This window comes from Piliocolobus tephrosceles, chromosome 4 (assembly GCF_002776525.5).
Source record: "Piliocolobus tephrosceles isolate RC106 chromosome 4, ASM277652v3, whole genome shotgun sequence".
In the NCBI taxonomy this organism is placed as follows: Eukaryota; Metazoa; Chordata; class Mammalia; order Primates; family Cercopithecidae; genus Piliocolobus; species Piliocolobus tephrosceles.
The window spans coordinates 120,732,249-120,759,451 of record NC_045437.1 but is presented as its reverse complement, the minus strand read 5'-3'; the positions used below and the strand labels follow the sequence as shown (position 1 = coordinate 120,759,451).

Sequence of the window (27,203 nt, the reverse complement as noted above, 5' to 3'; positions counted from 1 at the left end):
GGAGGGAAGGAAGGAAGGAAGGAAGGAAGGAAGGAAGGAAGGAAGGAAGGAAGGGCGGGCACATGCCAAGTAGCTCGGTCTGGCTTGGGTGTAGGGAGAGGGTGAGAGATAGGAGATGATGCTGGGGAGTTTGGTGGGGACCAGTTTGTGAAGGGGCCTTGAAAGGCAGGCCAAGTAATTTGAAGTCTGCCCTATGGTAAAGAAGAAACATAGAAAGTTCCTAAGCAAACTTGGAGTTATGTGATATTACAAGAACATGTTCTATGGAAAGAAAAAGTTGAAAAAAAAGGCATTATTGCCACCATTATTCCCCATTATTCCCACTTGTAGCCTGATTGTGACTAGTTTTCCTAGTCAAAAGATTTTTTTTTCCTCCCTATCTTTTTCGTTGGCTTTTTATGAGCAGGAAATGCTTATTAATTCCCTGTAATAAACATAATTTTTATTCAGAATTATTTTTATGCTTACAAACGAGTAAGTGAGCTTGGCTCTACTACTACCTTTAACCTTTGATTGAATGCCTTATAATTTACTGAGCAAACTAATTACCATGATGAAAGAGATGTATTTAGAAAATATTATCCCTTATTCAGGAAATTGATGACAGTGCTGAAGACTTACTTGGATACCTCCAGCAGAGGGGAGCAATGTGAGCCAATCTTAAGAACGCTGAAGGCTTTGGAATATGTGTTCAAGTTCATTGTTCGGTCGAGGACATTATTTTCACAGTGAGTACTTGTTATGTAAGAGTGATTGATTAGCTCTGCAATTCCTCTGGGATACAACAGTATTTTTACTGTAGGAGAAACTCGTTTAAAAAATTATAACCAGCTGTCGATCAAAAACAGCTCAAGAATCCAACCTAGAGAGTAATGAATATGTAATAATCGTACCCACTAAGTTCATTTGGAAAAAAAAAGAAATCTTAACATGTTGCAGAGTTATGTTTCATCCAGTAAATGTGATTTGAGGCTCTTCTGTGTTTCGTCTAACATTCTTCATTTGATTTGAAATACGGTGAACATTTTCTGGGAATCTATATTCAAGATTAGAGGGCCTGGGAGCAGGAAGGGCAGAACTCAGGGAGTTTGACGTTTACGTGACTCTTGTAGGTTATACATGGCTGATAAACTGGTATTTGCAGTTGACCTGTCTGTCCTTGAGATCCTAGTAGCCAAAAAGTGAACTGATGCATTAGAGTACCTTAGAAGATTTTGATGGTCAGTATCATAGAGGCCAGCTGCCTTTTTGAAGGGCTTTGGAGATGAAGGCATTCAAATGCAATCTACAAAAGAACAATTCATGTTCATCCTGGCCATAGGGCAAATTTAGGTAGAGGATTGTTTGTGTGTGATCAGGTTTGTTGTGTGTGATGGAAAATAAGAAAAACATTCAAGGAGAGTGTTGTCTGGATTCTTAGTGCAAACAAAGAACACTCAACTGAAACTGACTTAGGGAGACAGGAGACTTTATTTCACATCATTGAAAAACCAAGGGTGTAGTTGGCCTCAGGCATGGCTGAGTCCAGATGCTCAGTGTTATTGGGATAGTCTTTATCTGTCTAGATCTGAACTCTGCTTCTTTTTGTTGATTGTCTTATGAGGCAAGTTTTCCAATGCAGAGGCCACTAGAATCCTCAAGTTTACGTTCTACCAGTGGAAGCAACTTTATGTTCCTTGTTGTCCTAGCAAAATCCTATATAAAGAACTGTCCTGGGTCTTGTGTAGTTGTGGTCACGTGTACATTCCTGGAGCCATGGTCAGGTCAGTCACTTATGGTGTGGACTTGTTATGTTGGAGAGATGACTTCTCAAAACAAACTTCAATTAGCCTATGCAACAAAGCAAGACCCTGACCCTTAAAAAAAAAAAAGACCATCATTGTGATTATGATCATGACAATGGATGGGCTGTTAAAACCTTATACTTGACAGTGCACCTGAAACAGGCAATCATCTGGGTTCTCTTAACACATTCTTTGAGATTTGAGGTGATGAATAGAAAGATGTGAGTGTCTTGAACCACGCCACAGAACAAATGCACTTAGGTCATTCTGAAAGTGAAGTGTCTGTTTCAGATTCCTCTGGCTTGTCATTTAGTCAAGTCTGAGTTGGGTATTCTTCTAGATTTGAGAGATACTTGTCAGTGATTTGGGAAAACCAATAGGAGACTCCAGTGAGTCTAAGAGTGATTTTCTTGGAGCAGTTCAAGAATTCAGACATTGTAGTTACAGCTTAAAAGCCAAGAATATCTTATCCCATCTTCCAAGTGAGAATGTTTTATCTATAAGAAGAATATGTCTTCTCTACTTATCAGAGATTTTCTTCAGTTCTTCCTTTTGGTGTATTTATTTTATTGCTTCTCGCCTCTCCTGTATTTCTTCCCTTTTCCTACCCTTCCTTCCTCCCTCCGTTCCTTCCTTTCTTCCATTTTTTCCTTCCATTTTCAAGGACTGAGCTTCTTTACAAAGCCTCTTGCAGTGCCTGAAGCTCAGACAACCAGCTGTGCAGATCCCCAAGGTTTCTGAGCTTGTGGAATTACACAAAGTTTGGAGCAGACCATGCTTCCCTGTTCCATGTGATGGACACTAAGCAGCTCCCTGTCCTACTGACTCTCCTACTCCCTGTTCTCTGACAGGCACAGAGAATCAGACTGCAGAGTTAGGGTACAACTCTCTAAAAGAGAGAGGAACCAGAACACGGTGCTGCAACAGGAGTTGCTCCCACTTGTCTCTGCTCCTCACAGATCCTCATGCTGCCCCAGGCCAGAGTGCAGGGGGCAGCATGGAGTAATAGCTATGAGCAGATGTTCATGCAGGACAGACATTGGGTAGAGTGGTATCTCTGCCCCTATAAGTACCAGGGTTAGTGATTGAATCAGTCTCTCTGAGCCTCAGCATCCTCATCTATAAATGGGGATAAACCAGTTCATTGTGTTTCAATGATGATATGAGATTATGGGTACAAAGTGCTCCATGCAATATCTGGTACTTATTTCATACATTTAATAAATGTTAGCTGGTATCATGTTTTCACTTAGGAGAAACAACAAGGGTGCTTTTTTCAAAAACTCAGGTTTAAATTATTAAGAAGAAATTCCAGGGTCTTGATTCAAGCTTAAAATTTGACCTACTACTTATACTATCCTAAGTATAGGATTTCTACTGTTTATTTCTCTGGAGGCAGGGATAACTTTTACCAGGTGTCTGTGCTTTTTGAGGACCACAGTATGGGACTCTCCTGGCCCCAGGAATTCACCTGGGTCTACTGCTAGCCCTCACTGGGTAGTCCTGATTCTGTGTGTTGCTCTTATTTCCTCTGAGTGTGGTCAGGCCTCTCTGGCCAGAGCAGCTGTGGTGCCCAGGTCTCTGGCCTCTGCTTGCTATGCCTGGCTTTTCTTTGCATCCTGCTTTCTGCTCTTATTACAGACCTGCTTATTTGGGCCTTGCTTCCTCCCCCATCTCCATTTAACCCCGATCTTCTGCCTTCCACAAACTCCTCCTTCACCAGCCCCAGCCCCAGCCCCAGCTCATTTGCTTATGAGAAACTTCCAGCTCAGAGGTGAAAGGCACAGTCTCTAGAGCCAAGGCTGCTTGGGTGTGAATTCTGAGTTGGAATCTTGCCATTACATTTACTAGCATTTACCGCTTTGGGCAAATTATTTAATCTGCCTAAAGCTCAGTTTCCTCGTATGTAACACAGTCACAATAGTACCTAACATGCAGGGTTGTTGTACAGACTAAATGAGCCCAGTGGATGTAAGGTACTTACTTAGCACAGTGCTGGTCACATACCCAGTATACATGGTTATTCACGTATCATCTTCAACAGTCTTCATAAAAATTCTACGGAGGACCCCATTTTCTGACTTTGTCTCCTACTACTCCTCACTCACTTTGTGCCAGCCACACTGGACTTGCTGTGGCTCAAGCTCCTTCCTTACTTAAAGGCCTTTGTACTCTTCCCCAGATCCGTTTGTTGACTCCCTCACTATTTTTATATCTTTGCTCAAACATTTCCTTCACTACCCTATTTAAAATTGCAACCCCTGTCCCATGCACTGCTGATTTCTCTCTTCCTTTTGGTCTTTTTTTCTCCCCATAGAACTAAACATGACATACTATATAATAATCATGCTTTTGTTGACTATCCCTTCCTTGCTAGAATGACAGCTCTGTCAGGACAGGAACCTTTGACTGTTTTGTATACCGCGGTACACTAAGGCAACTAGAACACAGTAAGAGCTCATTAAGTATGAAATTGGACACCATTTATAGCCCCCTTTCACAAAGAAGGAGACTGAGGCTTAGATTCAAGCTCAACGATCACACAGCCAAGAAATATAGCATAGTGAGGCTTTGCACTCTGCCTCATCTGATGAAGCAAATGTGAGAACCTGATCATTTTTTCTGGGCCATGCAAGTGTGAAGTCTGGCTGGCCATGTTGAGGGGCTGTCCTGAGGGAGGGCGACTCTGCCTGGAGGGGTTGATGTACTGAGCGACATCAGCGGCTGCTGAGAGGCACACAGCTGCTTCGGTTTCAGTGCTAGGAAGCCTGGTACCATCCCTGAGCTCAGTAGGAATGCAGCAAACAACAACAACAACAACATAACAACAACAACAACATGAGCTGGAGCAGGAGTGGTCAGGAAAGGCATCCTTGCTGTTATAGCGAAGCTATCCAGGCAACTGTGACTTTATCTTCATCCCCAGGGAATGAATAAAGAAAAGTTGGCATAGGACAGGCCAGGTGAGCTCACACTCCTTGGAAACAAGTCACTGGTTGGGGAGGGAAAAATTGCACTCTGTGTCCTGATGGGAGCTTCACCACCTGGAAGCTTCATCCCGCTCCCTACCCCTGAGAGCCGAGAAAGCCTGCCCTGGTGTGCACAGTTCCACTGGCCTGCACTGGAGCTGCCACTGCATTAACAAGGGCATCTTAGGAGCATGATTCGCAGCTCAGTGACACCTCCAGTCTAGTCCCCTCACCCAGGGCCAGACATGATTGCCCTTTCTCTAATTGCCTTCAGCATCAATTGCCTTCAGAACCCAGACACCAGCTTTCTGGTACTTCCTTTTGCCTTCTGTTTTTTTTCTTATTTGCATATTTCTTTATTCCGTGCCACCCTACCAATCAACCTCCACCTTATCCCCTCCCACCAGCTTAGTTTCTTCCTATGTAAATATTATATAGTAGTTTACCCTCCAGGCCATGAATATGTTAGGCAGCAAGACTGTCTGAATAAAGCTCAGGGCAAGTCAATGGAGCTTGCAGTCAGAGGGAGCACATAAGCCTCTGCCTTTTGAAACAAATATGAATTTAACTCAGAGGTACTTGCCAGTGTGATTTGTTTTTATTGTTCATATATGAATAAATATTAAAATGTAATAATCTGTTTATGCCGAGCATGAGCTGAAATGTCTGTGACATTGTGATTCCTGTTTCTTCTGCATGTAATTTGTTTGCATGTTAATGCCATTTATTTCCGTGTAAGCCTCTGTTTGGTTTTGAATATAATTTCACTTTTTGAAGACAGTAATGGCTTAGTAAACTGAACAATTGCAGTTAATGGAACTATTTTATGATAGCATTAGCTTGGCATCAGATCAGGATGAAAGAGAAAACTGTCACCAAAAGGATATCATCAAACAGTGACTTCTCTTTAATTTATTATTTATTTTATGAATTGCTGCAGTACTCAGGGAAAGCTAAACAGTCTTTCTTATGAACATATGTGAAAGTGGTTTGTCAACTGTTAAGTGAGTTGTGTGATTATAACATGAAATTGTGCATATGCATGAGCTGTTTATTATTTATTTATTTTTCCTTTTTAAAATTATATCTTAAGTTGTAGGGTACACGTGCACAAAATTCACATTTGTTGCATAGGTATACATGTGCCATGTTGGTGTGCTGCACCCATTAACTCATCATTTACATTAGGTATTTCTCCTAATGCTATCCCTGCCCCAACCCCCAACCGCTGACAGGCCCCTGTGTGTGATATTCCCTACCCTGTATCCATGTGTTCTCATTGTTTAGCTCCCACCTATGAGTGAGAACATGCAGCGTTTGGTTTTCTCTCCTTGTGATAGTTTGCTTAGAATGATGGTTTCCAACTTCATTCATGTCCCTGCAAAGGACATGAACTCATCCTTTTTTATGGCTGCATAGTATTCCATGGTGTATATGTGCCACATTTTTTAATTCAGTCTATCATTGATGGACATTTGGGTTGGTTCCAAGTCTTTGCTATTGTGAATAGTGCCGCAATAAACGATATGTGTGCATGTGTCTTTATAGCAGCATGATTTATAATCCTTTGAGTATATACCCAGTAATGGGATCCCTGGGTCAAATGGTATTTCTGGTTCTAGATCCTTGAGGAATCACCACACTGTCTTCCACAATGATTGAACTAATTTACACTCCCACCAACAGTGTAAAAGTGTTCCTATTTCTCCAAAACCTCTCCAGCATCTGTTGTTTCCTGACTTTTTAATGATTGACATTCTAACTGGTGTGAGATGGTATCTCATTGTGGTTTTGGTTTGCATTTCTCTGATGGCCAGTGATGATGAGCATTTTTTCGTATGTCTATTGGCTGCATAAATGTCTTCTTTTGAGAAGTATCTGTTTATATCCTTTGCCCACTTTTTGATGGGGTTGTTTTTTTCTTATAAATTTGTTTGAATTCTTTGTAGATTCTGGATATTAGCCCTTTGTCAGATGGATAGATTGCAAAAATTGTCTCCCATTCTGTAGGTTGCCTATTCACTCTGATGGTAGTTTCTTTTGCTGTACAGAAGCTCTTTAATTTAACTAGATCCCATTTGTCTATTTTGACTTTTGTTGCCCTTGGTTTTGGTGTTTGAGTCATGAAGTCTTATGCATGAACTTTTAAATAGTTCTCTATTCCTTTGCCTATGGAAATATTAGTAAACATTTATTGGGCACCTATTACGTGCCAGGCACTTTGTTAAGTCATGAGGACCCTGAAATTAGTAAGTCAGCCTTCCTCAAGTATTGGCAATGTAGTGGACAAGATAAACATGCATCCCAGCAATCAAATCACGGTTGCCTGGGATAAGCAATGATCAGTGATGCAATATCATAGTGGAGCCCTGGAAATGGTTCTTGTGGGAACAGACAGATTTGAATGACAAACCCTACCTTGGGAGGATCAGTAATTCTTCTCAGAGGAGGTGATGTTTCAAACTAGACATTGAAATGTATTTAAGAAGCCAGCCTAGCCAGGCGCGGTGGCTACTGGGGAGGCTGAGGTGACAGAATTGCTTGAACTGGGAGGTGGAGGTTGCAGTGAGCTGGGATCGTGCCACTGCACTCCAGCCTGAGCGACAGAGTAAGACCCTGTGTCAAACAAACAAACAAACAAACAAAAAAATAAAAATAAAAAGAAAGAAAAGAAAAGGAGCCAGCCCATGGGACGAAAGAGACTGTCAAGTTCTAAATACAATCTATGAACTAGAACTTCCAATGACTCCTGCTACTCTACAGTAGCATTTATGAAGCCTCTCCTCTGTGCTTGGCCCTGCATTGCTTTTCTAAAAACTCCACCTCGCTTAATACAACAACCGTGCAAAGCACAGGTATTACGATGCTTATTATATAAAAGAGAAAACAAGGCTCCGAACGGTATAGAAAGTGACTCCAGGTCACACTCTAGATGTTGGCGGGGAGGGATCTGACACCCGAGCTGAGGTTCTTGCCGCTGTGCCATGCCCACACATGAACAGCATGTTTGTGGAGAAGAGTAGCTAGTGGATGAAGTCGTGGTGGTGGAGGGGCCCTGAGGCATCTGGAGAGGTAGCTTGAAGCTGAATTGTGATACACCTTGGATGTCAGACCCAGCAGCTTGACGTCATCCTGTATCCAGGGGGATTTTGATGTAGATCCTACCTTTTACTCTTAGAGAGCACACAGTGAGTGCCCCAATCGGTGTACACACTAAGCCATTGGGATCAGATAAAAATGTTAAAATTATTTTATCTCACATGAAGAAATTAAACTTATAAACACTTAATTTAGACTAGCAGATGGATATCATTTGTAAATAAATAAGCATCTATTGAGTTTCATGCTTAAAATGAAAAAAAAAAATTTCTCCTAGGAGCAGTTTGGAAACTGCTGCTTTTGGCAGTGGTGAGCCACTGAAGTTCTAAAGCAGAGGATTAACATGATTAGATTCACGTTTTAGATAGAGTACTGGGGAAGAAAGGTTAGCTCGTGGAAGATGGGATGCAAAGCGAGAGATGGAGATGGGCTATCAATGGTGAAGCTGTTGCAATAATCCAGGCAAGAGCTCTTGAACTACGGTAGTCACGGTAGTACTGTGGAAGAGGAGAGGAGGAAGATAAGGGTTTACAGATGAGGAAATGGCCAGAACTAATTGAATATAGGAGTGGAATTCAAGGAGAGGACCAAGCCAGATGATCTGACTCGACTTTCTGGTCCATTTGTCCTGGCATTGCGAACCAGCATGAGAAATACAGGGGAGTAGTGGGTTTTTATAGTGTAGTGGGTTTGGGACATAAAATGTTTGAGGTGTTTATTGGCAGAGCCAGATGAAAATGTATAGCAGGCAGTTGGATACAGATTAGGAGTTCAGGAGAATAGAGACACAGTTTTGGTCAAAAGTGATCCAAAGAGACATTTGAAGCTATAGCACAAGGTGAGTAATACTATAAAACTCAGAATGAAACCCAGGGAGTCAGCCCATTGAAGGGATGGGTGAAAAGAGGGTCCCACTAAAAGCTGGATTAGGGACATAGGATAACAAGCAGAAAGGATTGTTCCAGGAACCAGGAAGGAGAGTGTTTCAAGGAGGGAGTTTCGGCAGTGTCAGGTGCTACAGGGAGGCCATGGGAATGCAAACTGATTAGAGGCATGATATTTTGCAACAGAAGGTCATTGTTAAGTTAGCCATCCCTTTCCCAGAGCTTAGCATCTTTCCTAACATCTAGTCCAGAGGCCATCAGAGCAAGCAGAGGGGTCAGGGTTTGAAGTGCATTTGATTTCCTCTTATCTGTTTATGAATTACCTACATTTGAATTGTCTTTTTCCAGGGTGTAATCCTAGACTGACTTCCCCCATCCATCCTTCAGAGTCTGGGGAAAATTTCATACTTCACTCACAGCAAAGCGTTAAGACACTGGTCTTGTCTGCTTCCACCTCCCTTTAAATGGTGCAGAACGAGGCTATCCTGTGCTGTAGACAATTAAGGGAAAAGCTGTGGAGGACACAGATATTCATTCTTTTAGGTTGAACTGGTAAACTATTTCCTTTGGTTGTTAACTCATTATTGGAAATCTGGGAGCTAGATTGCTGGTTGAACCCTTGCCTAAGAGCAAAGATGGCTGTTTCTGTCAAATGCTGAGGCTGACAGTTGCTCAGAGAATGACTTGGGTGGGAGGGCAATTTACTGAATAAACGTATAGATTTAGAAACTGTGTTTGCAAATCCCCTGTAACGAAATATGAACATACCAGATAAGAAGGGTCTAGTTTGCCAGAGGGGTGAAATTTGCCATGCTAACACAATTGTCAGGGATGCTGAGTGCAATTGGGATGACTAGATGTACTTTGTGATCTTCGTCAAATGTACTTGAGGCAGGCATCACCCCGAAGGACAATTTGTTTCCTTAGTAGAAAATAATATATTCCTCATTTCTTGGGCTTGCTGTTTATTGTATCTTTGGGGTGGAAGGAAGATTGAAAAGGACTTTATCATGAGGCACATATAGTCACTGTCCTTCAAGTCTCTAAACTGGTCCCTCCACCTGGCAGATCTACTCTCCCACATACAGGAGAGATATATAGCCTGCTACAGAGACACATTGATTTCATTCATTCATGTATTCAATAATCACTTTTGAGTCTTACTCTTTGGCCAAGTTCTATGCTAGGAGACTCTAATGAATAAGAGAGGTGGAGTGTCTGCCACATGCTGCCTTTATGTTATACTGGGGGAGACGGAAAAACATAGAGAAATGAATAAACCAAGTCGTTTCAAATGGTAATTAATGCCAGTGAAGGAATAAGCAAGTGTGTGGCTGAGACAGGGGTGGGGAGGGTGGGGGGTAGCGGAGTACAGGGTATAGCAGAGTGGTGAGGCTCTGGAGCCACACTGCCTGGGTTTGAATCCCAGTGACTGTGACCTTGGGCAAAGTCACTTCACCTCTGGGCCTTAGTTTCCTGGTCTAAAGTGGGGATTACCTCAGAGTGTAATTGTGAGGGTTCTGAAAATGTGATATTTATTTATTTATTTATATTTTGGAGGTGGAGTCTCACTCTGTTGCCCAGGCTGGAGTGCAATGGCACAATCTCGACTCCCTGCAGCCTCTGCCTCCTGGGTTCAAGTGATTCTCCTGCCTCAGCCTCCTGAGTAGCTGGGAATACAGGTGTGCACCACCACGCCCAGCTAATTTTTGTATTTTTAGTAGAGATGGGGTTTTACCATGTTGGCTAGACTGGTCTCGAACTCCTGACTTCAGGTGATCTGCCTGCCTCAGTCTTCCAAAGTACTGGGATTACAGGCATGCACCACTGCTCCTGGCCCCATAAACCGAGATGTGAAAGATGCAAATGAATCAGCCACTTGAGTGCTGGATGGGAGAAGGAGGTGCAGGGAGGAAAGCTATGATGAGCAAGTGCTCTCACAAGGTGAAGCTTTTCAGAAAGTTGGAGAAGACTGGTGCTGGGGGATGTATGGTGAGCACAGGGCAGAACAGGAGAAAGATGAATTTGGCGAGTGGAGAAGAGGAGAAAGATGAATTTGGAAAGCGAGACAGAGGCTATCATGCAGCGATTATTCTAGGCACACTGCAAAGTCCTCAGAGGGCATTTAACTAAAAATGCTTTCATGTCAGGTAGCATGTATAATACTTGGGTGATAAGAAGGGTTTGTGTCATGGACCACAAGTGTGTTGCAACCCCTACATGTCTCTTTAGTTACCTCACATAAGATACACAGGACATAAACTGTCCATTCTTTAATCAGGCTAGATGGAGGATGGACATCCTGTGTTTCCTCAAATCAGTGAGCATTCTTTAATCAGATGGAGGATGGAAGATACACAGGATATAAACTCCATTCTTTAATCAGGCTAGATGGAGGATGGACATCCTGTGTTTCCTCAAATCAGTGAGCAATCCCTAGAGTTCTAGCAATCGCTCATCCGTTAAGCATTTTTGTTCTATAGTCACCACACTTACTATTTTTAAGAGCCATTTATGTTTCAGACACCGTGAATTTTTTGTTAGTTTTGAACAAGTTTTTTTTTTTTTTTTTTAATTTTAAGTATATGATTATAGCTACCACTCTCTCTCTGTCTCTTTTTTTAGAGATAAGGTCTTGCTCTGTAGCACGGGCTGAAGTACAGTGGCGTGATCACAGCTCACTGCAACCTTGAACTCCTGGGCTCAAGTGATCCTCCTGTTTTGGCTTCCCAGGTAGCTAGGACTAATGCCCAGCTAATTTTTAAATTTTTTTTGTGGAGATGCAGTCTCACTATGTTGCTGAGGCTGGTCTTGAACTTATGGCCTCAAGTGATCCTCCCACCTCAGCCTCCCAAAGTGCTGAGAGTACAGGTGTGAGCCACCACACCCAGCCTTGCCACTTCTCAATGCTGTGTTAATGTATGGGTCTAAAGACCCTGATATGGTTTGGCTGTGTCCACACCCAAATCTCATCTTGAATTGTAATTCCCACAATTCCCCTGTGTCCTGGGATGAGCCCAATGGGAGGTGATTGAATTATGGGGGTGGATCTTTTCTGTGCTGTCCTCATGATAGTGAATGAGTCTCATGAGATCTGATGATTTTAAAAACTGTAGTTTTCCTGTACAAGCTCTGTCTTTGCCTGCTGCCATCCATGTAAAACGTGACTTGCCCCTCCTTGCCTTTCTCCATGATTGTAAGGCTTCCCCAGCCACATGGAATGTAAGTCCATTAAACCTCTTTCTTTTGTAAATTGCCCAGTCTCAGCTATGTCTTTATCAGCAGCACAAAAACGGACTAATACAGACCCTTATTCCTCAAAGTAACAGATGCTATCAAAGCCATTTGATGTGATTATTAGCACTCATTGTGCCCAGGTACAGTCTTGTGCACAAGTGTACTTTTCCTCAGAAGAAGGTTCTTCCAAAGTATAATTTGCTGGGCTAAAGGGTATTAATTATTTTTTTCCTGAGTTCCTATCAGATGGACATTCTTTGGGAAAGGGCAAACTTGCATGTCTTGAGTGCCATAGGAGTGATAAAATGAAGAGCTTGCTTATATTTTGGGCCTGGTGTGGTGACTCATGCCTGTAATCCCAGCACTTTGGGAGGCTGAGGTGGGAGGATCTGCTGAGCTCAGGAGTTTGAGACTAGCCTGGGCAACATGGTGAAACCCCGTCTCTACTAAAAATACAAAAATAAGTCTGGCATGGTGGCACAGCCTGTAGTCCCAGCTACTTGGGAGGCTGAGGCAGGAGAATCACTTGAACCCAGGAGGCAGAGGTTGCAGTGAGCCGAGATTGCACCACTGCACTCCAGCCTGAGTGACAGAGAGATACTCCATCTCAAAACAAAACAAAAACAATAACCATATTTTGTGAATGAGTCACAGGTGATAATACTTCATGCTAACAATTAAGAATACCCTAAATAGCATGAGCCACAGCATTTTATTCTCCTGACCTCTGTCTCTTCCTAGAATCACTTTCTTCCCTTGGCTCACTAACACAGAACTCTTTTTGTATTCCTCACACCATTATTTTCTCTCTGGAGGTCCTAAATGCTTTTGGTTCCTCCTTTTACTTGCTTCCCACTCCCTAGCTGAATGCATCCATGCCCATTGCTTCAGTTATCACTTCTATGCAGATAACACAGAAATCCAGCCTCACCTCTTCACCAAGTTCCAGATCTATATATCCAATCACTTGATACATTCTTTTATAGTATATCAAAGGCAACTCAAAGTTAACACATATAGAATCAAACTCATGATGTGCTCTATCTCACTGACCCACAAACCAGCATGTAGCATGAGACAGAAAAAAGGGACTTGTTCTTGACACCTCATTCTGTTACTCCACGTATGATCCACGGTCAAGTCTCAAACCTTTCTCCCTGAAATGTATCTGAATTTACCTATATCTTTCCATCTTTACTGCTAACCTCCTGTTCCATGTTCTTACCCTCTCACATGTGGACTACTATATTCACTTTCTCCAGTGGTCTTACTATATCCATTGTTGCCTTCCTACAGTCTTTTTTCTATAAAGGTTTTTGGATTTCCTAAATAGACAACTATAGTATCTATAACTATGAACATTTTGTAACTCCCTTTCTAATCTTAACTCTTTCTCTCCCTATCTTACTGTACTGGCTAGGAGTCTAGGTCAGTGTTGAATAGAAATGGTAATACATATTGTGCTTTGGATATTTATTGTAGATGCTTTCCATCAGTTTAAGGAAGTCGATAGTTATGTCCATTATGGAGAGATAATAGGTTTAATTGTGATGACTGATATTTTGAATTTATTTCTACCATTTTAGCTGTGCATCCTCCACACCACCGATAAGAGAATTATTGGTATTAAATATTCAAAACTTCAAATCCCGGAAAACTAACTTCTAGCAACATAAACAAATGTTTCTGTACTTTTTCTCCCTTTCTTTTTTGGAATTATTTTCAATTTCCTCATTCCCTTTTTTCCCCTTCATTAGTTTGAAAGTTACATTCTGTATTTAATTCTATTAGTGGCTACTTGCATATTTTATCATACATATTTAACTTAGTAAAGCCTAAAGTTGCATTTTTTTGTTTTTTTTTGTTTTTTTTTGAGGTGGAGTCTCGCTCTGTCACCCAGGCTAGAGTGCAGTGGCGTGATCTCGGCTCACTGCAACCTCCACCTCCTGGGTTCACGCCATTCTCCTGCCTCAGCCTCCCAATTAGCTGGGACTACAGGCGCCCACCACCATGCCCAGCTAATTTTTTGTATTTTTTAGTAGAGACGGGGTTTCACTGTGTTAGCCAGGATGGTCTCGATCTCCTGACCTCGTGATCCGCCCGCCTCGGCCTTCCAGAGTGCTAGGATTACAGGCGTGAGCCACTGCGCCCGGCCTAAAGTTGCATTTTTAACATTTCCCTGAGTAATAAGATTTCAGAAGGCTCTGTCACCTCCTTCTTAAATATTATGCTAGAATTGTGCTGCATTTTAGTTTTACTTTCTAAAAATAACTCCACATTCTAGATATTGTTTTAAACAGTTAGTATTTATGTTTTTACCAATAAAAGTTCATCAGTACTATTCTACTGCATACTTAAAAATGATTAACATGGTAAATTTTATGTTATGTTTTTAACCACAATAAAAAAAAAAGCTCATCACTCTTTCTCTTATCTTAGACCTTTCGTATTTGCTTACTTTCTTTCTGAGGTTAATCTTGTAGAATTAACTTTAAGAAATTCTGTTGGTAAAATCCCTCAAATTCAGTTATCTGATTTTATTCTGAAACTTGAAAGGAAGTTTTTCTAGGTATAGACTTATAGCTCATTTTTTGTTTACTGTCATCTACTGTTAATGTTAACTGTTGGTAGTACTGTTGTTTCTTTATAGGCATTCTGGTTTTATCTCTCTGGTGGTTTGTAAGATCATCTCTTTCTCTTTGATGTTCTGCAGTTTCACCATGATGTACTTAGGAATGATTTTGTTTATGTTGCTAGAAGTTAGTTTTCCTGGGTTTGAAGTTTTGAATATTTAATACCAATAATTCCAAAAATACTATTATTCTTGCCTTTTTAAATATTCACATTTCTCCATATATTTTATCATCTCTCTGAAATATCAATCGGCATATGTTAGACCTCATTATATTCTCTAGTTCTCATAAATTCTCTTCCATATTTTCTATCTTTTTTGTTTTCTGGGTTCATTCTGCCTAATTTCTTTAAACCCATTTTCCAGCTTACCAAGTTCTCTCTTTAGCTTTGTCTAATATGCTCTTTAACTGTCTGAGTTTTTTCTTTCAATTACAATATTATTTTCAAAAACTCCATTTTGTTCTTTTTCAAATCTAATTGTTTGTTTTTATAATATTTTGTTTCTTGATCATATTTTCAAGCATCTTTTTAATGTTTTGAAGCATAGTGAGTATGCTGGGTTTGTATATTTTGTTGCATAATTCCAGTAGTGGGAGTCTTTGTGGGGTCTCATTCTGCCTCTCTGTTTTGGATGACCCTGCTTCTTTATGCATTTTGTTGTTCTTATTATTTCCTGAAGCTAATTGTCCTTGGAACTTCATCAATTGGTATATATATTTTAGTTAAAGTTTTTTATTTTCCTCCAAAGAAAATCAGTTTCCTTCTTTCATTCACCTGGGGCAATACCAAAGAGAGACCTCATTAGTTAAAATTTCTTTTTGTGGATACAAGCAAGGAACATGAATTTGGGAAAAAAAAACAAAAACAAAAAACCACAGGTTAGGACTGGCTTGTCGTTAAGAATTCTCAATGGAGATGTGTTTTCCTTCTACACACAGCATCAAAAACCAGGGCATTTCCTTCCTGTTTCCTTTTGTGCAATAGGTTTATTTCTGTTCCTCCATTTTGAAGAAGATGCAACAAACTGGGAAACCAGCTTTATATGAGGGTCTCCAATATATGGGTCCTAGGATTGATCTCATTTCTTCTATTCCCCAGGCAGCCATCAAAATAGAAGTTTAAGGACATGAGGGCTCGGCAGATGCCTTCAGAGCAAAGCTGGCTGCGTTGCTCTGACGTAACCAGAGACCTGCTTTGCTTTGTGTTTGTCCTCTATGGATTCCTTATTTCTTGACAGTTCAGTGACTCATATTTAAAATCCAGCTTTGGTCATTGTTTTCACTGACAGGTTTTCCAGGATATTTTGTTCACCATACTGTCAGAAATGGAAGTCTTTAAACTTTACCCTGTAGCCAGAGCGATCTTTCCACAGTTCAAATTGGATCACAGTACTCTCCTTCTTAAAATCCTCTTATTTCTTTTTTTCCTCTTAGGTAGGAGACAAAACCTAATGTGTCCTGCAAGGGTCTCCTGGTCTGGCCCTGTAGCCCCTCTGGTCCCCTTTGACCTGACTTCCCTAGGTGAAAGGAGAGGTCTTTCTCCACTGTGGAATTGGTGGCTTTCATTCAGCTCCTCTGATTCAGCTCCCTTCTCCTGTGGGGCCTGTGCACTTGCTGTTCTTGCAACCTGGACTGCTCTTCCCTTTCCTTCTCACCTAATTTTCTCTTATTTATCTCTCCTGTGTCCTCTCAAGAATCACTTTCTCAGGGAGTCTATCCCTGTATTTTCTGGCTAGGTCAAAGCTCCCTGTTTTACCTTTTCATTGCCCACGTATTTTGTGTTTGAAGTACATATCACAGTTTCTGTTTTACATGTATAGATGCCAATTTTTATTTATTCCTTAATTGCACAGTGACTGGTGCATAGTAGGTGCTCAGCACAGTCGTTTGCACAATAACAAAAACACATTTTCATTAGTTGAATAACTTATCTTATGGAGACCCTAAGCATACTTACTTGAGCCAAGTAAAAGCTGCCGGTATTAGTCTGTTCTCAATTGCTACAAAGAACTACCTGAATCTGGGTAATTTATGAAGAGAAGAGTAAGTTTAATGGACTCAACAGTTCCACAGGCTGTACAGGAAGTATGGCTGGGAGGCCTCAGGAAACTTATAAACATGGCAGAAGGTGAAGGGGAAGCAAGCATGCCTTACCATGGCAGAGCAGAGGGTAGAGGCAGAGAGAGAGAGAGAGAGATGGAAAGAGAGGGAGAATGACAGAGAACCAAGTGGGAAGTACTACACACTTTTAAAAAACCAGATCTTATGAGAACTCACTCACTCTCATGAGAACAGCAAGAAGGAAATCTGCCCCCATGATCCAATCATCTCTTGCCAGGTCCCTCCCCCAACACTGGAAATTACAATTTGACAGGAGATTTGGGCGGGGACGTGGAACCAAACCATATCACTGCCCTTCTTCTAGAATTGAGAGTCCATGATTTTTGAGTTTTTATTTATATCACCGCTCGTGGCTTGCTTCCTGGGCTAACGTGATGGCTCTTTTTACTGGTTTCAGGCCAGGTGTACACAGCTGGGTCAGCAGAGTCTGGTAACTGAAATGCAGCACTGGATTTTAAAGCTTACCTGTTTGGGTCAGGGACCTTCTTCTTTTATCAACTTTTCCTTCTCTGACATGTTTTAATGTAATAGTCAAGTGCCTCTCCATTGTAGTAAGTGTTAGAATGTGACCTTTCCTAAACCCTAGAAGTCTACACAGGGTGTATTAAATCCCCTGCACTGGTTTGCACCCCAGTCTTTGTCTGCTGTGTGCATTGCATGCCCAGATTTTCTACCTGGACTTTTGCTATGGTGTTCCCACTTTGGAAGGCATCTGTGGGTTTCTCGGCTTGGAATCTAAAGATGGTGAACAACTTTTCAGTATATGGGTATTTCTCAACTTTTAACAAATTGCTCTTAAAGCCTATAGCTTCCAACACACCTTTAACTCAGGATTTATTCATCCTTACATTCAGCAACAATGCATCATGTACCTGTCCCATGCATACTGGGCTGTAAAACTTAGTTTCTTTTTTTAAGCACATGAGTCGATAATGAAAGTTTCTATTTCAAAATGAGTTCAAATACGTGTCTAGAGGTAGAACTTTGGTTTGCATTAGTAATCACATGTTTATCCAATACATATTGAGTAGGCCACTATACTAGGTACTAGAAATGTAACAATGAATTGGACAGCATAGTGGAATTGGACAAACGTATGAAAGTTTTTAGTGTAGTTGAGAAGAGAGACATGAGCATATAATCATGTGGGTGCATATAAAATCAAGGGGAAATGTGTGTGAGGTGAACTGGGAACATGCTATGAAGAGATCAGCTTTCATCACAAGGTCAAGAATGCGTCTCTGAGGAAGTACCATCTAAGCTGTGACCTGAATGATGAGTAGGAGTTGGCAGGTGAAGAGGAGGAGGGTATAGTAGGTGAAAATAAAGTCGGGGGTGCTCCCTGAGATAGGAGGGAATTTGACCCAAAGGAACTGTGGAAAGTCTAGGGTGGCTGGAATTCAGTGACCAAGGGATAGAATGACTGGACATTGCCTAGAAGGGTAGGAAGGGGTGGCTCTTGAAGAGCCTTGAGTGTCAGGCCATGACCTCTAGAAATGATCTTAGGGAAATGGGGAGCTGTGATATTATGAAGTATGTACTTGGTCTTTGATCCTTTTTCCTGGCATACATCTCCTAGAATCCTTAGAATCTCCACAAAGTGCTGTCTTTTTGCATGTTAATGAATTGACTGAAGCCTGGAAACCCTTAGGTAGTTTCAGTATGAAGAGTGGCCATCTGAAAGAGCAAGGCGGGATTAGAGGGTTGGGACTTTCAGCCCCACCCACAGCCTCCATGGAGGGGAGAGGGTTGAAGTTAACTTGATCACCAATGGCCAGTGCTTACATAATAAAACCTCTATAAAATCACAAAAGGACTGGGTTCTGAGAGAACCCAGCAATTCCAGATAGTTGAACATGTGGAGCTTCCTGGAAGGTGGCATTCCTGGGCAGGGCATGGAAGCTCCGCATACCTTCCTCCCCATTCCTGTATCTTTTGTAATAAATACTCTTTATAACAAATCAGTAAATATATTTCCCTGAGTTCTGTGAGCAGCTCTAGCAAGTTAATCAAACCCAAGGAGGGAGTTGTGGGAACTCGAATTAATAGCTAGTTGGTCAGAGGCACAGATAAAACAACCTGGGCTTATGATTGGCATTGGAAATGGGGGCAGTCTTGGGGACTGAGCCCTCACCCTGTGGGATCTGACTCTTTTCAGGTAGATAGTGTTGGGTTTGGACTGAATTAGAGGACACCCAGCTGTGTCCACTGCAGAATTCATTGCTTGCTAGGTGGTGGGGAGAAACTCTCACACATTTGGTCATAGATGTCTTCTGTGTTTGTGGTTGTAGCATGGGAGCAGAGGGAAAATAGCATGTGTTTTTTCCACTCAGGAGTGATTAAAGGATTTTCAACAGGAAAAGGCTATGATCACATCTGTGTTTTTAGAAAGGTCCCTCTGGCCATTATGTAGAAACTGGATTGAAAGAGAATAAGACAGAGGGAAGGGGCACTGGTTCAGAGATGCCCACAGGTGAGAGGAGATGGAGGCTTGGTCCTCCGTGGTGCTGAAGAAGATGGAGAGGGGTAAATGGCTTTTGGGGTGGAATTAATGGGTCTTGATGACTGAATAACTTTCAAGCAATTCAAGATAGCTCCTTCTTAGCCCAGGGCTTTGACTTGGGCACGCGTGGGGCCCTTCATGCTGTGCTTGGAAACTAGAGGGTGTTTTGTAAACAGATAGAAATGTTCATTTTCAACTCAGGTGCTTAAAAAAGAACCTAAGTCTTATGGGCCAGTATAGTATGGAATGTGTATATAATGTGTTATTGCTGAATGTAAGAAAGAACTCTCTGACAATAGAAGCCAGATAAGAATCCTGGAGAATTACCTCAATGGTAAATAGTTTACCTAAAGATAAGGACGCAAGGGCCCAGAGAGGAGTGATCCAAAGGTCTGAGTGTCTGTAAATGCTAGTCTGGTTTAGAATTCATTCAGTCCTGTGACCGATACCATTATTCCTTCTGTTTCCCTGTCCTCTGCTGGCAGCCTGGTGGGTCCTCGGTCATCCTACTGCACAAAGAGGTCTCCAGGTACTCAGACCTCAGTATGTTTGATCTCCACACTCCTTGGGTGTTCCCAAATTTCAAAACAAAGAGTTTTATTGCATATGCATTTTTAAAACTGGCGCCATTAGTAAGGAAAATGTTAAAAAAAAATCACTGAACTACACACACTAAATGTCAGGGCTCTCAGTGGAAGAGCAGGGAGCCTGGGGTTAATTTTCCTTTTCAGGAAGCCACGGAATCAAAGGACGAAGTTTAATGCTCTTGGCATGACCATAGTTTAGAGTAATAATAACTCAGCATTTCTTTGGCCTGCTGTCTCTCTAGCTGCAGTTTATGCCAGAAACTGGGAGGCAGGTGAAAAATCAGCATCTTGATTCTGTAATTGTGGAAGGAAAATGGCCTCTAGTTGTATGTGACCTTCAGTTAGATTCTCCAGCCCCAGCCTTATTCCCACATGAGAATGAGAAATTTCAGGACAGGCTTTGGAGAAATGGACTGTTGTAGGAAGGAGCTATAAGGCAAGAAATACACCAAAAAAAGAGTAAATCTCTCTTTTTAAAATTAAATGGAAATTTCACTTGTGTTTAAAAATCAGAATATAAAATAAGTGTATATAATGGGCATGTTATACCTAATCCCCTTTTCCAGGAGGTAACTAAATTATCGATTTAATGTACAGATTTCCAGATTTTATTAAGTTTGCATGTGTGTCTCCATAATCATTTGGCAAGCCATTTTTTTCTGTTATATATTTTTGGTTATATGGAAACCTCCTAGATTGTAAACAAACAAACAAAAACACTGAGGGAAGAAATGATAAAAGAAGTGGTCAAAATCCAACTTCTTCTTGGCACCCAGACTTTTATACCAACTGGGCCATAGAGAAAGAGCTGGAAGGAGTGTGCTGAATATTAGCTACTTTTTCAAATAGATGATGCAATCTGTATATTTCTCTGTATGTCTTGGAAACAGGGAAGAAAGAGAGAAAGAGAGATAGAGAGTGTGCATGTGTGTGCTTCTTTCTGTCCTTAGGAATATTGTTTTGGAAACATTCAATTTCTAATTATATTGGGGGAAAACCCTAAATACCATTTTTCATGCTAATGGAGAAATTTACTTAAGTGCAGAATTATGCAACTTAGTTTTCTTGCCAAATTACATAAAGTGTGCAGCTCCTCTGAATAGAATGAAGGATGGCACGGGCACACATCACACACTGTTCATAACTTAAAGTTCTTTTCAAGGCTTTTGCCTGCATCTTATTACCTACTTACTATTAATTTATTACACAGGGTTGCCATATTTTAAAAGTAAAGTGAATGTTTCAGATGGATTGTTTTTCTTTCATTTCTTCCATATTGTTAACTTCTATTTTTTTAAAATTTAGACTGTTTATACTTCCACCAGAGGCAGTTTTTCTTCAGTGATTGCATTAATTTTTATGTGTTCATTCTAGACATTTTTCAAACAGAATCTCCACATGTTAAGTTTGTCTTCTTTTCTCTCATCCACAAATCATTCTTTCTTGGTGTTATTTACAGGAAGAAGATGTTAGTGAAACTCCTTTGCAATTTGCCCTAAGGAATGATCCCACCCCAAATGTCAGGTTCTGGAAAAGTAACAGCTCAATAGAAATAATTTTGTCATTGACAAAAGTCCTTGGCACCAGGAGTTGATCTGCACCCCGCCTGTTGGCTGCTGGGGGTATGCAATGAAGTACAGCCTGCACAGTCACCTCTGTGGCCTCTAGGGCTGCTTGACAGTTGACACTGGCAACACTGTAGTCATCCTAACTGTTCCTTACATGTTCTCTTTCTCATGAGGCTTTGCCTTTCTCTTCTGACAGAAGAAATATTTCCATTTCAACTTTGTTACCCTTTAGAGGAGAATTTCTCTGACGATTGTGTATGTGTTTTGTTTTTGTTTTTGGAGACAGGGTCTCATTGTGTCACCTAGGCTGGAGTGCCGTAGCTTGATTATGGCTCACTGCAACCTTGACTTCCCGGGCTCAGGTGATCCTCCAGCCTCAGCCTCCCAAATAGCTTGAACCACAGGCATGCACCACCATGCCCAGCTAATTTTTCTATTTTTTTGTAGAGACAAGGATTCTCCATGTTTCCCAGGTTGGTCTTGAACTCCTGGGCTCAAGTGCTCCTCCCATTTCGGCCTCCCAAAGTGTTGGGATTACAGGTGTGAGCCCCTGCACCCAGTCCTCTGACCATTGCTGAATAAGACAGCTAACTCTCAGATTCTGTGTCTTAGTCTGCAATTTCTTATTTATTTCAGGTCCATACACCTTGATAGCGGGGAAGAGGTGGGGATGGTGACAGCGACCATACAGGGAAGGGGTGAATTAGGAAGGGAACTGTCTCTTTCATGAGTCCTTTGCCTGCCTATTTCATGACTTAAATGTGCCTGCCTAGTGCACTGAAGGGCCTCATTCTATGAGCAGGATTGGGAAGTGCAAGGATGATCTTCAGACAGACTCAGCCGCTGGTTTAGCTTGAATTATTCTTGGTCCCAGGTTGTGGGGTGGGAGGGAGAGAGAGAGAGAATACACTTGACCCCTTGACTCTTGTCTTAAAGTATATTGTGATTTTCCCAGAGTAATCACTCTTTTGAAACCAGGAAAGATTCAATGGTTCTTTTTGTAAAGTCACTAATTTATACTTATCTGAATAGAGCAAATTATTGGCTCGGGGGAAGGAACACCAGTCAAATCACCTTGGTTTTAGAGCTTGAATAGAAAAAGGTTAGAGCCAGCCTTCTAACTTCCCTCCAACAGTCCCATAGCATCATCCCCTGGGTAATGGATGCCTCCCAACCCACTGACTTGCTTTTGTTCCTGGGGTCATAAATTATTTAGCTGCCACTTATCTCCCAGAATCTTTTACTAATTTTTTTTTTTTTCCCGAGATGGAGTGTCACTGTGTCTCCCAGGCTGGGGTGCAGTGGCGTGATCTCAGCTCACTGCAAGCTCCACCTCCCGGGTTCACACCATTCTCCTGCCTCAGCCTCCTGAGTAGCTGGGACTACAGGCGCCCGCCACCACGCCTGGCTAATTCTTTTGTATTTTTTATATAGTTAGAGTCGGGGTTTCACCGTGTTAGCCAGGATGGTCTCCATCTCCTGACCTCATGATCCACCCATCTCGGCCTCCCAAAGTGCTGGGATTACAGGTGGGAGCCACCGTGCCCGGCCCTTTTACTCATTTTTATCTCCAATGCGGTGCCTGGCATGTAGTAAGCGCTCGGTAAATGGTAGTTGTCTTTATGAAGATGCTGATATCTTTCTTCTTACAGTTCAGGAAGCAAAAATGGGTGTATCCAAAAGAAAAATGATATGATGTAGTAATAGCTAACGTCTATTGTTGACTATGTACTAGACACTGCTAATGGCTTTACATGCATTGTTTGATTTTCGAGCAACCTTATGGGGCTAATACCATTTTACTAATGACAAATCTGAGTCTCAGAGAGATTAGGTACCTTAGCCAAGGTCACCCAACTAATAAGTGACAGAGCAGGGCTACGAACCCAGGCAGTGCTGCCTAAACTTCTCTATTGCCTAGAAGAGGCAGGGAAGGAATCAGAGGGATGGATGCCTTCAATGTAGAAGTGATTGAGGTACAGAAAATGAAAGAGGGTCAGGGTGTTAGAATCCACCCCTGGATTCTGAAGGGAATCTTCCCACTTGCTTTCTGCAGCCTGAGGTTGCTTTGGTTAGATTCTGCTCCCCTGGGATGCTAGCCTGAAGTTGGCATCTCAGTTTTAGGCTGAGGCTTTATGTACCTGCGTGGAAGAGGTGGTGCAGAGCATTGTACACAACATATGGGGCTCCATTTGCATTTAGTGAGTGCTCAGCTGTGCACAGTGTCTCCTTAACGAATCACATGCAAGCCGAGCATCGCTATATTTATCCAAGCCCTGGGAGCAGGAGTGCTGGCTGTGGTCGACTTGCATGCCCCAGAACAGTGCCTTGCAGGTTGTTCCAGTTTTCCTTGTGGTCAGGGCCTTAGGGCCCTTCAATAATTTGTTCCCTGCCAAAATCTGCTGGTTTCTGAAGTATCTTTCCAGGCGTTCTAGGCCAGAAAAAATGTTTACATCCTGAAACTATAACAGAGACCAAGCGCTAAAAAAGAACCTGGAAGCTACATCTGCTGTGCCCTTGACTTCAAGGCCGCATTTGAAGAATTGCAGACAGCTCAGGCATTTTTATTTTCTTTTCAGGTCTTTCACGGGGGGTCCCGCAATGCTTAATCACCCTGCTATCATCACGTTACTTCTTCCTTATAATCTAAAACCCTTATGAATTTTTTTCCTTATTGACTCCTTACTTGAAATACTTCTTTTTATAGCTAGGCATTGGTGGCATGTGCCTGTGGTCCTACCTACTCAGGAGGCTGAGGCTGGAGGATTACTTGAGTCTGGGAGTTTGAGGCCAGCTGGGGCAACATATTGAGACCCTGTATCTTACAAAATATTCCTCTTATGCTCAGATCAGAGAGTTTGCCCAAATAATCACTTCTGTGCTTAGGAATCAAGAGCAAGAATTTCTAATGTTTACTTAACGCTGATTAAATGCCAGCTACAATAATAAGCACTTGAAAAGAATTATCTCATGTTTTTCACCTCAAAATAACCATTCGAATGAGCATTAGAACTACATTTTATCAGGAAGAAAAGTAAAATTTCAGAAAAGTAATGAACTGAGGCCACACAGCAAGTATATGGAGGGGTCTGGCTTGATAGCAAAGTCCTTTATAGGAACTAGATTTTTCTTTCCTTTCTTCTTCCCAGCTGTGGTCATGTCCTGTGACTCTTCTTCCCATTCCCAGCCATTCCTCAGCTAAAATAAAAGTAAATATTTTAAAATATGTGTATCTACTTTAGATATACATATTTTGAGATTTATATACATAATATATAATTATGTTTATGATTTATATTTAAATTTGTATAAATTTATATTTAAATTATAAATTTAAGATTTATATTATGTAACATATATATATATATATAAATAATTTTCCCCCATTTTCCTCCTAGAATTGTTTTTTATCCTTTATAAGACTTAGGCAGGTGTAGGATATATTTTCATCCCTGGACTCCTGTGTGGTGTCAAGCCCCTTAACTTGTGACATGGATAGCAGGGAGCAGATTGGATTCCCACTGGGGTGGAGGCCCCTAATCATGGCTTCCTGGGATTTGTGTTATCTGCCTTCCCCTGTTAGATGATGAGAACACAGAAGAAGAATACCTGGTTCTGCTTCAAGCTGTATCACTGGCACAGTCTGTGACCTAGAGCACATCCCTGCTCTCTTTCTCGTGAAAATCAAATTTAGTTTCCTACAAAATTTAACGTCAAGCAGAGAGCCTTGGTTTAGTCTTACAAACTAAAAATCTTTTTTCCTTCCAGCTCAGTCACATAATATTTACAAGCTGGTGAAGCCAAGTCACTTGCCCACTCTGGCCCTCAGTCTCTTCATCTGTACAGTAAGAACAAGAACTAAATGCTCACCGGACTTCCCAGCAGCTCTTGGTATCAAACTCAGGGGAGCTGCAGGAAGAAGCTGGCTCTACTCTGCCAAGTTCTGACTAGTGAGGGTTTGCAATGAAACCAGCCGGGGCTAGTCTAGGCAAAAAGGAGAGTTTATTGTAAAGATATTTGTGCAGCTCATAAAATCCAAAAAAAAGTTAAATAATGAGACACAGAGACGTAGGGAACCGGGACAGCCTCAGGGATCTCTTCAGCAGGAGCTCATGACCCTTCCCTCTGGAGTGCTGCCATTCAGATGACTCCAAAAAAAGTCTGTTTTTATGTTTCTTTTTTAAAAATGACAAATTCCAGAAGGAACACTGCCAGGGGGCCATTCAGTTATGGAGGGTAGGGTTGGACAGACCAATCAGCAGGAAAGTGTTGCTGGAGCCTAGCCTTGTTGGAGGAGCAGGTGGTTCCCAGGAGGACCTGGGCAGAACCCCTCACCACACACACAGGTACACCCTGCAGAAAGAGCCCATGTGTCTGTACATACTTGGGCAGCCAGGTCTGGGTGTTAAATGTGGGTGGGAGACACAGTGGGCAGGCTCAATACTCTAGAGCAGTAGCAGCCATGGTGATGCAGTTCATTCAGCATTTTCAGGCATCTGTGCCTCATGGAAAGAGTAACAGACTTCAAGGCAAAAGGCGTGATGGGTGGACTGTCCGTTAGGGATTGCTGGTGACTGTGGGCACAAAGAAAGACAAACGATGTGATCTCATGAGGAGGCTGACCACCAGCACCATGCTGGATTAAGATCCTCTCTTTTCAGCCAGGTCAAGGACAGGGTACTCTGGTCCCATCTTTTCCACTTTGATAACATCTGGGCAAGTTTCAACCTCTTGAGAGTTTTTCTGTTTCCTTACCTGTGAAGTGGGAATGAGGGCAATGATAATCATGCTACTCTTCCAGTTGACAACAGTACAGCAGGCGCTAACATCCACTGGGGCCAGGTATCCACGCTGAGCGCTTCCCATGTGGATGGGTCCTCGCAATCCTCTGACACTACTGTTACAGTTTACACTTTGCCCAAGGCTTCTAGAAATTAAGGAGGCAGTAAAATGTAGAGCAAAGCAGTGTGCAAAGAGACTGAGAGGCTGGGCTCAGGAGCTGATGGCCAGTTTTGAATTCTGGCTCTGACACTCACTGGCCTGGTGTTCTCTGTCATGTTGCATAAGCTCCATTAATCTGTAAAGTGGGTGTGATACTAGTGCCTGCCTCATGCTGTGGTTGTGAGGAGTGAGTGATTTCACATGCATTCAGGAAGGTGCCTGGAGCAGAGCGGTGCTCTGTAATGTTTGCGCTGTTTGTAATAAAGTGCCTGCTGGACAGTGGGGATTTGAACCCAAAGCAGATTGACTCTAGAATATATATGCTGTGGCAGTTATCTCTCGTGGCGGGACAAGAAGGCTCAGCAGTGAGCAGTGTAAAAGCCGGGGTGGGGGCGAGTTCGCAGAGGGAGCTATGGAGCTAGGGAGAGGAAGAGAATGAGGAGCCCTAGGCACGTGGCCACTTCAATACTCCTTGTCTCTGTGACCTTGAGCTGGACCCAGAAGGTCAGCAGCAATTGAGAGTCCCCGTAACCAACGGGAACATTCAGCACTGACTTCACTTATGCTTCTTACTTCAGGAGGGCTTTAGAGAGGGGGTTAGTTAGAAAAAGAAGGAAAGAAAGAGAGAGAGTGACTGAGACAGAAAGAGAGTGATGAAATCAGGGAGGGGGGGGGTGGGGAGAGAACTAGATATAAAGACATAGAGGCCCAAGGAGAGAAAGAGAGTGATTAACACTCAAGAAAATAAACAGAAGGGGCACACACTTAGAGCCAGAGAAATGAAGTAGAAAGAGGGAATAAGGCTGAGGGGAAGGATGGGGATTTTGCGGAGACAGCGCTGAGGGGTCCGTGACTGGCTGGCCTGCTCTGGTTGAGA

General features: G+C 42.1%; 1 protein-coding gene across 5 annotated transcripts in view; it reads left to right on the top strand.

The window, feature by feature from the left end:
• DOCK2 (dedicator of cytokinesis 2) overlaps positions 1-27,203 on the top strand; it is a 433,784-nt gene that overhangs the window by 79,994 nt on the left and 326,587 nt on the right. For all 5 annotated transcript variants that reach the window (XM_023218912.1, XM_023218913.2, XM_023218916.1 and 2 more), the window contains exon 22: positions 594-728. In XM_023218912.1, coding sequence (XP_023074680.1) covers positions 594-728 — 135 coding nt within the window. The remainder of the gene's footprint in view (positions 1-593; positions 729-27,203) is intronic.